This window comes from Balaenoptera borealis (genome assembly GCF_965194805.1).
Source record: "Balaenoptera borealis genome assembly, chromosome: 19".
NCBI classification, from domain to species: Eukaryota; Metazoa; Chordata; class Mammalia; order Artiodactyla; family Balaenopteridae; genus Balaenoptera; species Balaenoptera borealis.
The window spans coordinates 29,814,592-29,829,719 of NC_138878.1; the positions used below are offsets into that span (position 1 = coordinate 29,814,592).

Genomic DNA, 15,128 nt, shown 5'->3' on the forward strand with positions numbered 1-15,128 from the left:
CCTTGACAGATACAAACCCCTTAGAAAATCTCTAACCAGCAACACCTGCCAAGGTGCCCTCTTGCTGGCACCTTTTCCAAGAAACATAACCCCAAAGAAGCAAAATATACTTATCCCAGGCTGTGAACACACTTTTAAAAACTGGATCCAACACAACTCAAAGCTAAAAAAGCAAGTAAATAGAGGCTAAAGTCTAGTTAGATGGAAGCAATTTTCCTATCAAATATTCTTCCAAAGTTCTATGATAAATTGCTCATGCAACCACTTCTGTCACATCCAATTAAGTTTGAGTCACATTTTTATTTACACTTACCTCTGCCACTCGGTGGGTGGAACTAAATCGAGGTGGTAAACCAGCCAAAACACAGTGTTGGTGGGTGGCATTGAGATCATCTGCAGGAAAAATACCAAAAATTAAAAAAAAAACCAAAAACACCCAACACACACTTATCAGTCACTGAATACGATTTCACTAAAACACAAAGTAAACAGTAAATCCATCATTCAAGAAGAATGACAAGAACCAAAGAATTAACAATTACCATGTATTCTTTAAACCATTCTTTGTAAGTAGGATGACATATATATATATAGTCATATGGTATAAAACCATCAAAAACCATGATACTTTCAATAGTGGAAGGGGATGTTATTAATAATTATTGCAGGACAACAGGCATAAACCAGGACTGTCCTTAGCAAACAGGCTATAGGGTTACCCTACTTATTTGTAGTCTTATGATACCCACTCACCACTATTTATGGGCTGAACTTCTTTCCCTTTCTCATGATACATCTAATTCTACCCATGCCTTTAGAATAAGCCAAAATTTTTTTGTATTATTTGGAGTTGAACATCTTTCGTCTGAAAATCTGCCTCTTTCCTTCCCCAGTCAAAGTATCAATTTTGCCCTAACAATTTTCCAGGCAGCAAACCAACCAACTCAGCATGTTGCAAAGCTTTGGCTCTCAGAACAGAATTCAAGCCTACAGATTCACGACCCAAGAATGGAGAAGGTGGTGAATTCATCAGCTGAAGAATATGCCTAAAACCACATGCAGTGGGAGAAAAACCAATGGCCAAGTTGTTGCGTATTCTAAGAAATGATGCCACATGTGAGGCAAAATCTGTAACACCTCTGCTTAGGACGTCGCGTCCTCTATTACAAAGAAGAGAACCAAACTGTCCCCAGCAACACATGATTTCCTATGTAAGCAACAGAGGCTTCTTAGCAAGATACTAAGAAAGACAATGACTTAAACTAGGAAGCAAAGACCACCACATCCCCTACATGTCAGCAAAAACAACCTATAAAATTACCTCTAAACAGAAGAAAGTAAATGCAAAATGCCAATTGCAGGACTCCTGCTTATGGACATTATGGAGTAACCATGACAAGGTTTACGTTCTTACCCTAAAAAACTACAAAACAGACCAAAAATAGGCAACAAAGGTTTCTGACACTGGAAAACAGCGACCCCAAAGATAGGAGAAATAAAATAGGTGAGCCTTAGTTTACTAGCTAGAAACAGTTTCAAAGTCACAGAGTAGGGATGGGGATATCAGAACTCAGAGTTTTCAGTTTTCTCTCTTGCTGAGTTGTGAAGACAGAGACTACAGTTTAGGAAGGCCAAGGCAGCAAGGATTTGTAAGGCAGAATACTGGAACAGAAGAACCCACACAGGGAGAGAGTAAGCGGACATCTACAGAAGGGTTCCTTCAAGTCTTTGGCTACGTATTCATCTGTGCATGTGTGAATGAAAACTTCCCACAGGCAGGAAAAGAAGTTCCAGAAAGCTATAGGCTAGACAAATCTCAGACCTCACATAGGGCCAGGAATACTCTGTGTTCTCAGCAGCCAGAATGGTTCCTACTACCTGAGACAATAGAGTCTTTAGAAAAGCATAATCTTAGTAGTAGCGTTAAATAAGTACTATATTAAAGGCTGCCCTAGATCCACTTAAAAGCTTAAAAGCAAGCCTCAAAAGAATCTAACTTGTTCCAAATAATTTAATTACTCACTAGAGCAAAGTCCAACACTACTTAGAAGAATATAACAAAATCAGGCAGGACTTCCCTGGTGGCGCAGTGGTTGAGAATCCACCTGCCAATGCAGGGGACATGGGTTTGAGCCCTGGTCCAGGAAGATCCCACATGCCGCAGAGCAACTAAGTCCATGTGCCACAACTACTGAGCCTGTGCTCTAGAGCCCACGAGCCACAACTACTGAGCCCACGAGCCACAACTACTGAAGCCCGAATGCCTAGAGCCTGTGCTCCGCAACAAAGAGTAGAAGCCACCGCAGTGAGAAGCCCACACACCGCAATGAAGAGTAGCCCCCGCTCGCCACAACTAAAGTCTGTATGCAGCAACAAAGACCCAATGCAGCCATAAATAAATAAAAATTTTTAAAAATAAAACAAATAAAGTAAAATAAAAATCACCTATGGCTCTCAGTACCCATAGGTTAAAAAAAAAAGACAAATAAAAACAAAATCAGGCACCAATAAATAAAATTTGCCATATCCAGTATTCAACCAAAAAGTAGCAGAGAGAAATAAAAGATATATGATATATATGATACACAAGATAAATACATCTTTCTTTTTTTCATATACATATCTTTCATATATATATAATATGAAGCTTCTAAAGATGAAAAATATAGTAAATGAAATAAAAATCACATTGAAGAGATTAACAGCACTTTAGACACTGCAGAAGAAAAGATAAGTGAAGTAGAATACCCAGGAACAGAAACTACCCAAAATGAAGCACACAGAGGAAAAACACTATAAAAAACTGAAAGAGCATCCATGCCCTATGAGACAATATTAAGCATTTTAACATAAATGTAATTTGAGTCTCAGAGGAGGGAGAATGACAGAAAAAAAAATTTTTTTTAATGATGACCAAAGAGAAAAATAAGAACAAAGAACAAGGGCAACAAATAGAAAACATTAACAAATAAGATAGATTTCAACCTAACTATATCAGTAATCACTTTAAATGTCAATGGCCTAAGTACACTAATTAAAAGGCAGAGATGGTCAGAGTGGATGAAAAAACAAGACCCAACTATATATTGTCTCTAAGAAACTCACTTTAAATATGAATACACATATAGATTAAAAGTAAAGGGATGGAAAAAGATATATCATGGAAACACTAATCAAAAATAAAGCTGGAGGGCTTCCCTGGTGGCGCAGTGGTTGAGAATCTGCCTGCCAATGCAGGGGACACGGGTTCGAGCCCTGGTCTGGGAAGATCCCACATGCCACAGAGCAACTGGGCCCGTAAGCCGCAATTACTGAGCCTGCGCGTCTGGAGCCTGTGCTCCGCAACAAGAGAGGCCACGATAATGAGAGGCCCGCGCGCCGCGATGAAGAGTGGCCCCCACTTGCCGCAACTGGAGAGAGCCCTCGCACAGAAACGAAGACCCAACACAGCCATAAATAAATAAAATAAATAATTAAAAAAAAAAAAAAAAAAAACTGGAAAGGAAGAAACAACATTTAAAAAAAAAAAAAATAAAAAAAAAAAAAAATAAAAATAAAGCTGGAGTACCTATATGAATTTCAGATACAGCAGACTTCAAAGCAAGAAAAATTATCAGGGATATAGCGGGGCATTACGTAATGATAAAGGGGTAATTCTCCAAGAAGAGGTAACAACCCTTAAGGTGTGTCTGTCTTATAATAAAGCATCAAAGTATGTGAGGCAAGAACTAATAGAACAGCAAGAAGAAACAGACATATCCACTATTACAGTTAGAGACTTCAACATCCCCTAAAAGAAGTGAATAGATCCATCAGCAGAAAATCAGTAAGGACATAGCGGAACTCAAGAGCACCATCAATCAACTTAATTGACATCTATATGCTACTTCATCCAACAACAGCAGATTACAAAATCTTCTCAAGGTCATGTGAAACATTCATCAAAATAGACTACATTCTTGAACAAAAATCACACCTTTACAAATTTTTTAAAAATTGAAATCATACAATGTCTGCTCTCAGACCACAAAGAAAGTAAACTAGACATCAGTAACAGAAAGATAGCTGGAAAATTCTAAAATACTCAGAGAATAAAGAACACACTTCTAAATAACACACGGTCAAAGAAGAAATCACAAGAGAAATTTTAAAATACCTTTAACCAAATGAAAATAACGATACAAAATAGCAAAATTTGTGTGATACGTAAAAGCAGTGCCAAGAGGAAAATTTGTAGCATTAAATGCATGTTAGAAAAGAAGAAAGATCTAAAATCAATAAGCTTCCACCTTAGGAAACTAGAAAAAGTAGAGCAAGTTAAACTTAAAGTAAGCAAAATAAAAGAAATAATAAAAATAAAAGCAGAAATTAATAAAATCAAAAACAGAAAATCCATAGAGAAAAACACTGAAATAAAGCTGATTCTTTGAAAAGATCAATAAAATCAATAAGCTTCTATGCAGGCCAAAAAAAAAAAAAAAAGGACAGAACACACAAAAAGAGGATATCACTATAGAACCTATGGATGTTAAAAGGAAAAGAAAGTAATAACATGAACAGTTTTATGCCCACAAATTTGATAACCTAGATGAAATGGACCAATTCCTTGAAAGACACAATCTGCCAAAACTCACACAAATAGAAACAGACAAACTGAATAGGCCTGTTAGCTACTAAGGTAATTGAATCAATAAATAATAGCCTTTCAAAACAGAAAGCTCCAGGCCCAAAGAGGTTCACTAGTGAATTCTACCAAACATTTAATTAAGAAATAATACCAACTCTTTACAATCTCTTCCAGAAGACTGAAGTGAAGGGAAGACTTCAATAGTCTCTTCAAAAGCAATGCTGGAACAACTGTACATCTACATGCAAAAATATACTCAAAATGGATTATAGACCTAAATGTAAAACGTGTACATATAAAACACTTAAGAGGAAATCTAGATGACCTTGAGGGTGACAGTGACTTTTTAGGTGCCACTGAAGGCACAATCCATGAAAGACAAAATTGATAAACCGGACTTCATAAAAATTAAAATCTGTTCTGTGAGAGACACCGTCAAGAGATTAAGAAGACAAGCCTTGGACTCGTACAAAATATTTGCGAAGAACATGTTCGATAAAGAACTGTTATCTAAAATATACAAAGAACTCTTAAAGCTCAACAATAGGAAAACAAACAACTCATTAAAAAATGGACAAAAGACCTGAACAGACAAAGAAGATAGACAGATTGTAATAAGCACATGAAAAGATGCCCCACCACCTTTGTCATGAAAGTGTAAATTAAAACAAATACCCACTACACAGCTATTAGAATGGCTAAAATCCAGAACACAGACAACATCAAATGCTGGCGAGGATGTGGAGCAACAGGAACTCTCGTTCATTGCTGGTGTGTATGCGAAATGGTCCAGCCACTTTGGAAGACAGTTTGGCAGTTTCTTTCAAAATTAAACACGCTCTTACCATCAGACCCAGCAACCGCACACTGCTTGATATTCACCTAAATGAGCTGAAAATATGTCCCCACAAAAACCTGGTGACAGCAGGGGAGATGGTGAGCAGCGATCAGATTCAGAATGTTTTAGAGGAAAATAATAGGACCTGCTAATGGATGGGTAAGTGAAGGGACGGAAAGAGTGAAATTAAGAGCAACTTTTGGGATTTTCACAGGAACAACAGATTGAAGATGAGTAAGTCACAAAATATTCGGACACTGTATGAACAAATAGCACAAGATGCAATGAAAGGTGAGGATAAAAACAGCAGTGATACATTTGGAGTATTAAAAGGCAAATGTAAAGACAAGGAAAGCTAATATAGAGGATCAAAACAGATCCAACCTCTGCTGACTTGGGTTCAGAAGTGTGGCTTAAGGCCTGAAGAGGACTGAATGTCCATTCTCTTCCCCAGTTTGCTCTCTCTGAGGATTCTGCTTAAGGACACACCTGAGAATTTCTGGTAGATCTGAACTATTTTATCTAAAGGGGGATTCAAAGCCAAACAAACACACAAAACAAAAACAGAAAGCAGAGGTTGGAGGAGTTTCCCCACGCCCAGGTGCTCATAAAGAGTTGAAACAATTTCTAAGAAATACATAGATGCTGGGGACTTCCCTGGTGGTCCAGCGGTTAAGACTCCGCGCTTCCAATGCAGGGGGTGCGGGTTTGGTCCCTGGTTGGGGAACTACGATCCTACATGCTGCGTGGTGCAGCCAAAAATAAAATAAAATTTAAAAAGGAGATCAAACAAACAAACAAAAGAAATACATAGATGCCATTCTCACCTACCCAAATAAAAGCCTTATCACTCCCAGGCTATTAACAGTAGGCTCTAAAGACATCATAAGGAGGAAAAAAAATCATCTTAATGAACAGATCTGTTAAGTGCTTTTGTTCCACTGAGGGGCCACGAATCTGAGGCAGGCCAAGTGGCAAACACAACATTAGAAGTAATACTCCAAGGCTTGTACCTTTATTTAAATCCTTGGCAACTCTCTAATCAAACAACTCTTTTGAGATTGCTCCCAAATGTCTCTAATCCTTTATGACTTTTAGAAAGAACCCCATAATTTTCACTGAAGAGCTTCTAATTTATCTAAAATTCTAAGTCTATGAAAGTGGCTCAAGCCTCACGGATTGTACATCTCACGTCTCAAAGGATACACTAAAGACATGCCCAGCTTTAAAGATTAATGCTAAAAATTTTTAGAAAGAAAACACTAAAGAATGACAGTTTTCCAGAGCTATCTCAGAATACAGCTAAAAACTGACTCTCTACTCAAGTGGAATCAGAGTTTGTAGAATTTATTCAACAAAACAAATGGAAAAGAAGCTGTTACTCTTTGCAGGCTAAATGCCGCGTGCTCTATCAGTGGGTGAGGGAGAACTCTGGACGTTCACTGGAGCATGAAATCTCATCTCATATATAAGAGACCACAGATGCAGTGGCATAATTGACGCTAGGGTGATCAATTCATGCCCAGGGCTTTCCTGGTTGTAACACTGAAGGCCCGAATCCTGAGATTGCCACTCCCACACCAGACTATCTGGGACAGTTGGCCACGCTAAGTTTAACCCAGCCCTTATTTCCCCGGTTCTGTTGTCCAGCGTGTCACCAGAGGCTACTGCATCCCTAAATTTCTTAAAGTAACAATCAGGAGCTTGGCTAAAGGCACTCCTGAGCTAAATAAGCCCAATACTGAAATCCAATCTTCCCAGGTGCACACAATCACTGAAGCTTTTCATTCTTACTCACCTGTCCATTCTCATCCCTCAATCTTAATATTTATGACCTTATTTTTCCTAGATCTGGGGACATCCATGACTGAGAACGTTTTCAGAATTTAATAGCCAACGAAAGGGGGGGAGGGGAGGCTTCCTGGCAAGATGACAGTAGAGACCCAGGCCTCTACCTACCCCATTCCTAGATTCCCAATGAGACGATCAATGAAATAGTAAAAGAATTTAAGACTTAAATTCAGTGCTCAACATCAGGGAAAGGTTCTCAATACGCCAGAAATTACAAGGAATTGTGCTAGATACAGTATAAGTGGAATGAGATTAAAGAAGGGCAGCACCCTAATGTAAATCAACTATATTTCAATTAAAAAAAAAAATACTGACGCCCTGGACCCACAACAGATTAGCTTCATCAGAATTTCTGGAGTTGGGTTTCCCCGGTGGCGCAGTGGATAGGAATCCACCTGCCAATGCAGGGGACATGGGTTCTAGCCCTGGTCCGGGAAGATCCCACATGCCGCGGAGCAACTAAGCCTGTGCGCCACAACTACTGAGCCTGCGCTCTAGAGCCTGCAAGCCACAACTACTGAAGCCCGTGTGCCTAGAGCCCGTGCTCCGCAACAAGAGAAGCCACCGGGATGAGAAGCCCACGCACTGCAACGAGGAGTAGCCCCCGCTCGCCTCAACTAGAGAAAGCCCATGCGCAGCAAAGAAGACCCAACGCAGCCAAAAATAAATAAATAATAATAATAATAAAAAAGAATTTCTAGTGTTGAGGCCCAGGCACTGTATTCTTGAAACTGTCCCAGGGGATTCTCATGCAGAGGAGGGTTGAGGGGCACTGTCCCTGGGTAATGCTGACCAAAGCAGCTGCTTGTGTATCATTTGGGGACGCCAATTCAAGAGCACTCATTTAGCCCTAATTTATTTATCTGGCATCCCTTTATGGCAGAAGCTGTACTAAGTTCTGGAGATGCAGAGCTGAATGACATGATTTGTCTATAAGGATTTTACCATGACATGAGTGAGGTGAAACTGGCTAAGTGTTAGAACAGAACTGGCCATGGGATATAGTGGAGGAACAAAGGGGGACTAAAAAAAAAAAAAAAAAAAAGGGCAGCATCCTGATAAATATATCAAGCAGATCCTGAGAGGAGTACTCCCCCTCTAGCTCAGAAGGTGCAGAGCAGAAGGGAAGGAGAGGCTACAGGGCACCCAGAGGCCTGTAGCCTCTGCAGGACAGTATTAAATGCACACAACCCGTGGGACCCATAGACTCCCAGATGTGTTGCTGGCGCAAGTCATCGTTTTGAGAAGAGAACCAGGCATTGTGGAGGTAAGAAACTGGAGCGAGCAGGTATGCCAGGAATGGTCCCAAAGCTGCCAGGGTTTGCCCATACTGTGAGCATCTATACCACGCAAAGACAAAAACAAGTCATTCAGTACACTCCAGTTCATCAACTCTCTCATCTGGCCCTGCAAAGATGCATTTTCTTCCTCCTCCTTCAAGTGAAGGATTTGGTCAGGAACCTATACTAAGTTTTCACAGAACCAATCTTAACACCGACTTGCCTATCAGCCGGTGCTAGTCCTTTTTCCATAAGGAAAAACAGACAAGGAAAAATCACTAGACTCAGGCAAAAGTATTACAGTTCTAAGGAAAGGAACCAGTTTGACAGAAACTGTCTCTTCGGAAAAGGTGTTACTCAAATGGACAGAAAAAAATTTTGTAAACTTCTCAGTATTTCAAGAAGCCGCTTGATTCAAGAGGGCACTGCACCTGTGAAAATGGGGCAAGCAGCTGTGAGGATGGAACAGCACGAGATCAGGAAAGGTTGCTTGGAGTTGACTTGTTTTTAATACGTATGGCTTCATTTAAAATGATAATAGCTGGAGTGAACAACAGAAGGCATGCTGCAGAAAAATCAAATTACCGAAGTAAATGAGAACTCAAGAAATTCTCCCAGAACTCGGAGGGAAAACAAAAACTAGTGACAGAATAAATAAGACATGAGGGGCAGATTCTGGAAGCCAGAACAGATATAACAGGAATCTTAGGGAAGAAAGCAGAAAACAGAGAAATGAAAGAATAATCAAAGAAATAACAGAAGAATATTTTCCAAAGTTGTGAAAAGGCCTGAGTCTGTACTACAAAATGGCTGACCAAGTATATAAACATAGTCTGTTCAAAAATTAAATATAAAATACTACAAATATCCACAGGAAAAAAACACAGTTTGCCACAATATAATCAATTTGAAGATGATCTCAGATATCTCCCTAACATCAAACATCAGAGGTCAAGGGGACAATATCTATAGAGTTTTAAGGTGGAAAGATTGTTACTCAAGAATCCTATATCCATTCAAGGAGATATGAATATGTGTAGGTATAGTAAGTCACACTCATGTTATTTTCACTCATTAAACTGGCAAAAATATTTTTAAATCATAATGCCCAGTGTTGCCTCGGGTGAGATAAATAGGCTGGTAGAAGTAACTGATAACCACGTTTCATACACTGTAGGTAGGAAGGTAAACTGAAAACAGTCTTTCTGATTAACCGTCTGACAGTCTTTACATATCGACACTCTCACCCTCACCCAGGTATCCCACTCCTGGTAACTTTTCCTAGAGAAATACTTACAGGTGCAGACAAAGATGTATATACAAAGATGTTCACAGGGCGATATATAGGATACCAAAGCACTGGAAATGAATGGCATGACAAAACTAGGGGATTACTATTTAAGGCATTTTTTAAAAATCACATTTTCAAAGAATATTTAATAGGGAAAAATGTTCAAGGTATAAAAATAATGGAAAAAACAAGATATAAAACATTATACCTAACATGATATTAATTTTCTAAAAAAATAAATAAACATATATTCCCAAGTATAGGAAAAAACACTAGAAGGAATTAGACCAAATAGTTATGAATGATGTTATCTCTATGTGGTGATATTATGATGTATTTTTGTTATCCAGTTCATACTTTCTTAGAGTTTGTAAATTTTCTACAATGACCATCAATTCTAATTTTTCTTCATATTTAACATCTCTGAATTTGGAATACATCTTAAAATTGATAGCACCTTTGACTGGATGACATATATTATTACTTTTGTACCTAGCAATAAAAAACTAGAACAGTAAGTATGATGATTTTTTAAAAATCCAAAGGGAAATGTTCAATGAAGAGATCCTCAGAAAAGAGATATTCATTCCCCAAATAAAAATGACAGAACACTGCAGTCAGTGTGGGTGATAAGAGTTTTGGTTAGTTCTTTAAACCTTCCCCAATATAATTTTCCAGGGGACTAAAAACTCTTTCATAAAAACAAGTACAGAGGTGAAGATGACCTCAGGGTACACACCTTTCTCTCTCTTTTTTTTTTTGAAAGTAACTTTTACGGAATGCTTAGTTTATAGTTAGGCTTTGAAGAGAATACATTCTTGAGGTTAATCATTCATTCTTGCTTTCTAAATAGGCAAAAAGAACTTTAATCCCACTTTGGGAAGGGCTGCCTTTACTCTTCCAGGTGGCAACTCTTCCCAAGAGACAGGAGGGCAGAGGGGATTGTGGAAATGGAGAGACGAGAAGGAACAGAGGTTAGGATAACAGAAAATTTGAATGAAGTTTCTTCTCTCCCTATTTTGTATACACAGAGCCATCACATCACCCTCTACTACAGTGAACTCTGGGCACCAGAACTTCCAAAATGAAGTTAATGAATGAAACAGAAGCAGCCACTTAAACCTCTAAGTTCTGTTCCTTCATATACCTTTTGACTTCTCTCTTTAATCACTCCTATCTCGCATCTGATTTTACACTGACAACTGAGGAAGATAGTTATGGTTTCTGGTTAACACTTAGGGAGGAAAAAAAGGCTGTTCTCTCCAGATACTCAGCAAGTTCCTATTCTGCACAAGGTACTAAGTGCTGTGTATAGCACAAGAATATATATAATATAATACTGGCTCTGAAAAAGTTTAGCTCTAGAAGGCTTCTGTATCAATTGCTACAGTCCAGAGGGGAAAGAGAGTTATGGCAAACACAGTGAATAGTTGGTGCCCCTGCCATTGTGGGTATTAAATTTTTTTAATGTCACCCCTAAATAGGTGAGTTACACATGTAAACTCACAAGGGGAAAACATGACAAGGTGGAAGGAACAGTATGAACAAATATAAGGAGAAAGGTTTGCGCCAGGACCAATTTTAGGATAAAGCCACTATAATGAACTTACCAAGGACTATAATTTATATCTTTTTAAAAATTTTAAATGGTTATTGGGCCTAGAAGAATTATTCCACAGGAAGAGTTTAATGAATCTGCCATCATAGGGTATACAGTCTGGCCTTGAAATCTGTTGCTGACTGATTCAGGAAAGTCAAATTCATTCCTGGTCTAGTCCTGGGTTCAATCCCTGGTCAGGGAACTAAGATCCCACAAGCTGCGTGGCATGGCCAAAAAAATAGTAAAATAAAATAAAATAAATTTTTTAATTTTAATAAAAATAAATAAATAAATAAAAAATTTTAAAGGCTTCATTCATGGTCATTCCTCCACTGCCTTTACAGAAGTGGCAAAGAGGGCATATAGGATATGCAATCAAATTAAAAGCCTAAAAAATTCCTTCCCACAGCTCGTGCTTTTAGGAGTCATGTTATAGAGATAACATAATAGCCAAAGAGGGCATATTAAGACTGCCAGCCAAAGGGGAAAACTCCACCTACCCAACCAGATGTACAATTACCTCAATACAGTGTGACTGATTGAATGAACCATAGAGAATAAAAGGACCTCATAATTCATAGTAACACATCCATCCTCAGTTAAAAAAAACAAACACATTTTTGTTACCTTTGGTGGTTTTCTTATAAAAAACGTGAAGGAGAATGTACAGACTGATCCAGACACTGTGTCATTTTGGAAAATTCTGTGTTGCCACATGGTTATTTGGATTAGCCACAAGGAAGTAAAGCATGGGTCACTGAAGGAATAGACTGTCATGGAAGATTCTAAAAGCTGCCTCTGGAGACCCCAGAGTATTAGATGAATGGCCATCTGTTTTGCAGAGGGTCTTCAAAACCCTTTCCAGCCAGGAGCTTTCAAGGATAGAATAAATATTTCCTTTTGCCTGTATTGCCATGAATGAAGGGGAGAAAAGCCAACCTTTGGTTCATTCATTTCACTCATTGATTCAATATTTATTAAAGAACCTACCATATTCAAAGTACTGTGTTAGGTACCGTAGAGGGTACACATTTTCTGGAATCTAAAGTAGACAGAAGGCATTTTTAGAAAATTCCAAAAAAGACAAAAGACACAGGACCCAAGTAAAAATGGAATTTGCCAAGGAGTGCAACGAGAAGAAATCTCAATATGATAACTGTGCCAGGTGGGTTTGAAGAAGCCAGTGTTTATCAAAGCATTAAATAAGTAGTATGACAAAACATCTAGTGGCACAGAGCTATCACTATGGCACGACTCTTCCATCAGTAAGAATACAGAAAGGCAATGATGAAGTCCCGGGGAAAGGGAGAGCAACACAAGAAAGTCATGGTTCAAATACAAAGCTAGCTAAAGAATGGAGCATGATTCCGAGCTTTTGATGAGGTAGAAAATTTCGACCTGACATTTGCAACGTGTCCTCTCATCTGACAGAGGTTTAATAATTACAGTGGATGACAACTTCTATGTATGCATCCAGTCACTCCATTTGGTTCTACAGTTAATAACACACACATTAGCACTGTGAGGTACCGGTTTTCAAATTTCAGAATCCATATACAAAGGAAGCATGGTCGTCCCATCAAAATTACAGATCAGTACGTAATCGTTATGAACTTCAAAAATGTGAAAGTAATGCTACGACTGAAATACCAGAAGTCAAGAGAGAGCATCTGTATCTTGGTACAAAGGGAATCAATTAACAGAAAAAACCCTAAAACGTTAACTAACAAAAGTTAGCGAGAGTAAGAAAGAGTATAAGAGAGCCGATTCCACATTTCTCTTCATGAAAAAACTGATAGTCCTTAAAGTTGCTGGATGAAAATACTGAAGTATTAAGCATATTTTATGAGTTAAGAAGGAGAGAATCACTAAAAGAATGAAATGCAAATACAGTGAAAAGTAGTTACTTCTAAGAAATGGAACTTGGGGGTAGATGGCAAAGAGTTTTTCACTTTACATTTTAGATCAAGCTCCACTGTTTGAATTTTTATTTCCTAGTATAAGTATTATTTTTAATATATTACTAACAATAATATGAATGAGGTACTGACAGGAAAGATCTCCAGGACATATTAAGTTAAAAAAAAAGCAAGTATTCTAGTAATATATCTATACACACACACACACACACACACACACACACACACATATATAAAGTCCCATTTGTGTTTTTTTTTAAAAAGCAGCAGTAACATAGATGTAAATACTTTAACATAACTATATTTATGTTAAGGCTTACAAAAGGACCAGATAGAGGAAGGTAAAAGAGTAGTTCCACATTTTATTCTATACACTTCCATATTGTTTGAATCTAAGAATATATGTGCATTCATCTATTAATCGTTCAATTAATATTCTTTTTTCCACACTTTTAACGAAAAAAGATTCCATGACTATATAATCAGTAGAGCTAGCCAAGTGGAAGAAAGAACAGCTTTGGTCTCAGAAAAACCTGGATTCAAACACAAGCTTCACTAGGTATGTCACCTTGAACAAGTGGTTTTACCTCTCTGAGCCTCAATTTCCTTTTTTAAAGAAGCCTTCATGGAACTGTAATCCACATACCAAACAACTCACTGCCTTCTAGTGTGTTCACAGGACTGGGCAACCACAACAGACTAATTTCAGAGTATTTTCATACCCCTGAAAGAAACCAGGTTACCCACTAGCAGTCAATCCCCATCGATTTTCTTTGCTGGGAAAAAAACGGGGCTCAGAAGGGGACAACTACCTACCTGACAGGCTTGTTATGAGAAATAAATGAAATATATCAAAGCCTCCAGCACAGTGCCTGACCCTCAGTAGGTACTCATCACATGCGCTTCAAGTAAAGTTCACAACATAAATACCACAGAAATAAGCAAAAAGACTGGATATGATAAGAAAGTGTAAGAGAGGCAAATCCTTCCAAGTACCTAGGAACACACTCAGGTCCCTATCCTCAGAGCCTATGACACCTGCTGTGTCCTCTCCCCAATTCAACTGAATACCAAAAAAATCTGGTATCAAGTCAAAAAAGCCCAAGTTTGAAAACGTCAGCCTTTAGGGGCATCTTTTAGAGCGAAAGTTTCAGGAGAAGAGACACATCCTCAACCCTGTAAAAAAGTGAACAGCAAGAAGCAAATACTGCAGTTGCTGAGCAGGGAAGGAGAACACAGTAAGTTCACATTGGACAAGCGGTTGAAACTATACTGTCATGTTCCTACTTTTCAAAGCGAAAATAAACATGACAGGTGCTCATTTAGCTGTTCAAGCACTTTCCACTTAAATGCCAATTCCTCAAGCTTACTGACTGCAGCCTGAAGTTCTAATTTATTACTGTTTCTGTATTATTCCCGTGCCTCGGCAGAAAGCAGAACGTAGCACCTATGGTTTCAAGACCCATGAGAGGTAATAAAGTATAATTATTCAGAATTTATGATTAAGCCATATATTACAGGTACTTTTTACTTCAGTTGGTCAGTCAGAGGTTGGAGGAGGAAGGGAATGGGGTCAGAGGAAGAAATAACAAAAGCCTTTTCCTTTGAATAAAAGGTCTAAATCAGGGCAGGATTGAGGGACATCTGGAGGATTTACAAAGTTACTATGGTCTCCAAGCGAAGTCCCAGAGGAGCCCCAGGTAAACTCCGAGAGGCTTCTGT

At 38.4% G+C, this 15,128-nt stretch overlaps 1 protein-coding gene across 4 annotated transcripts in view; it reads right to left on the reverse strand.

Annotated features, from left to right (window-relative positions):
• Positions 1–15,128, reverse strand: part of FTO (FTO alpha-ketoglutarate dependent dioxygenase) — a 374,801-nt gene that overhangs the window by 219,507 nt on the left and 140,166 nt on the right. For all 4 annotated transcript variants that reach the window (XM_082366673.1, XM_082366672.1, XM_082366670.1 and 1 more), the window contains exon 5: positions 314–393. In XM_082366673.1, coding sequence (XP_082222799.1) covers positions 314–393 — 80 coding nt within the window. The remainder of the gene's footprint in view (positions 1–313; positions 394–15,128) is intronic.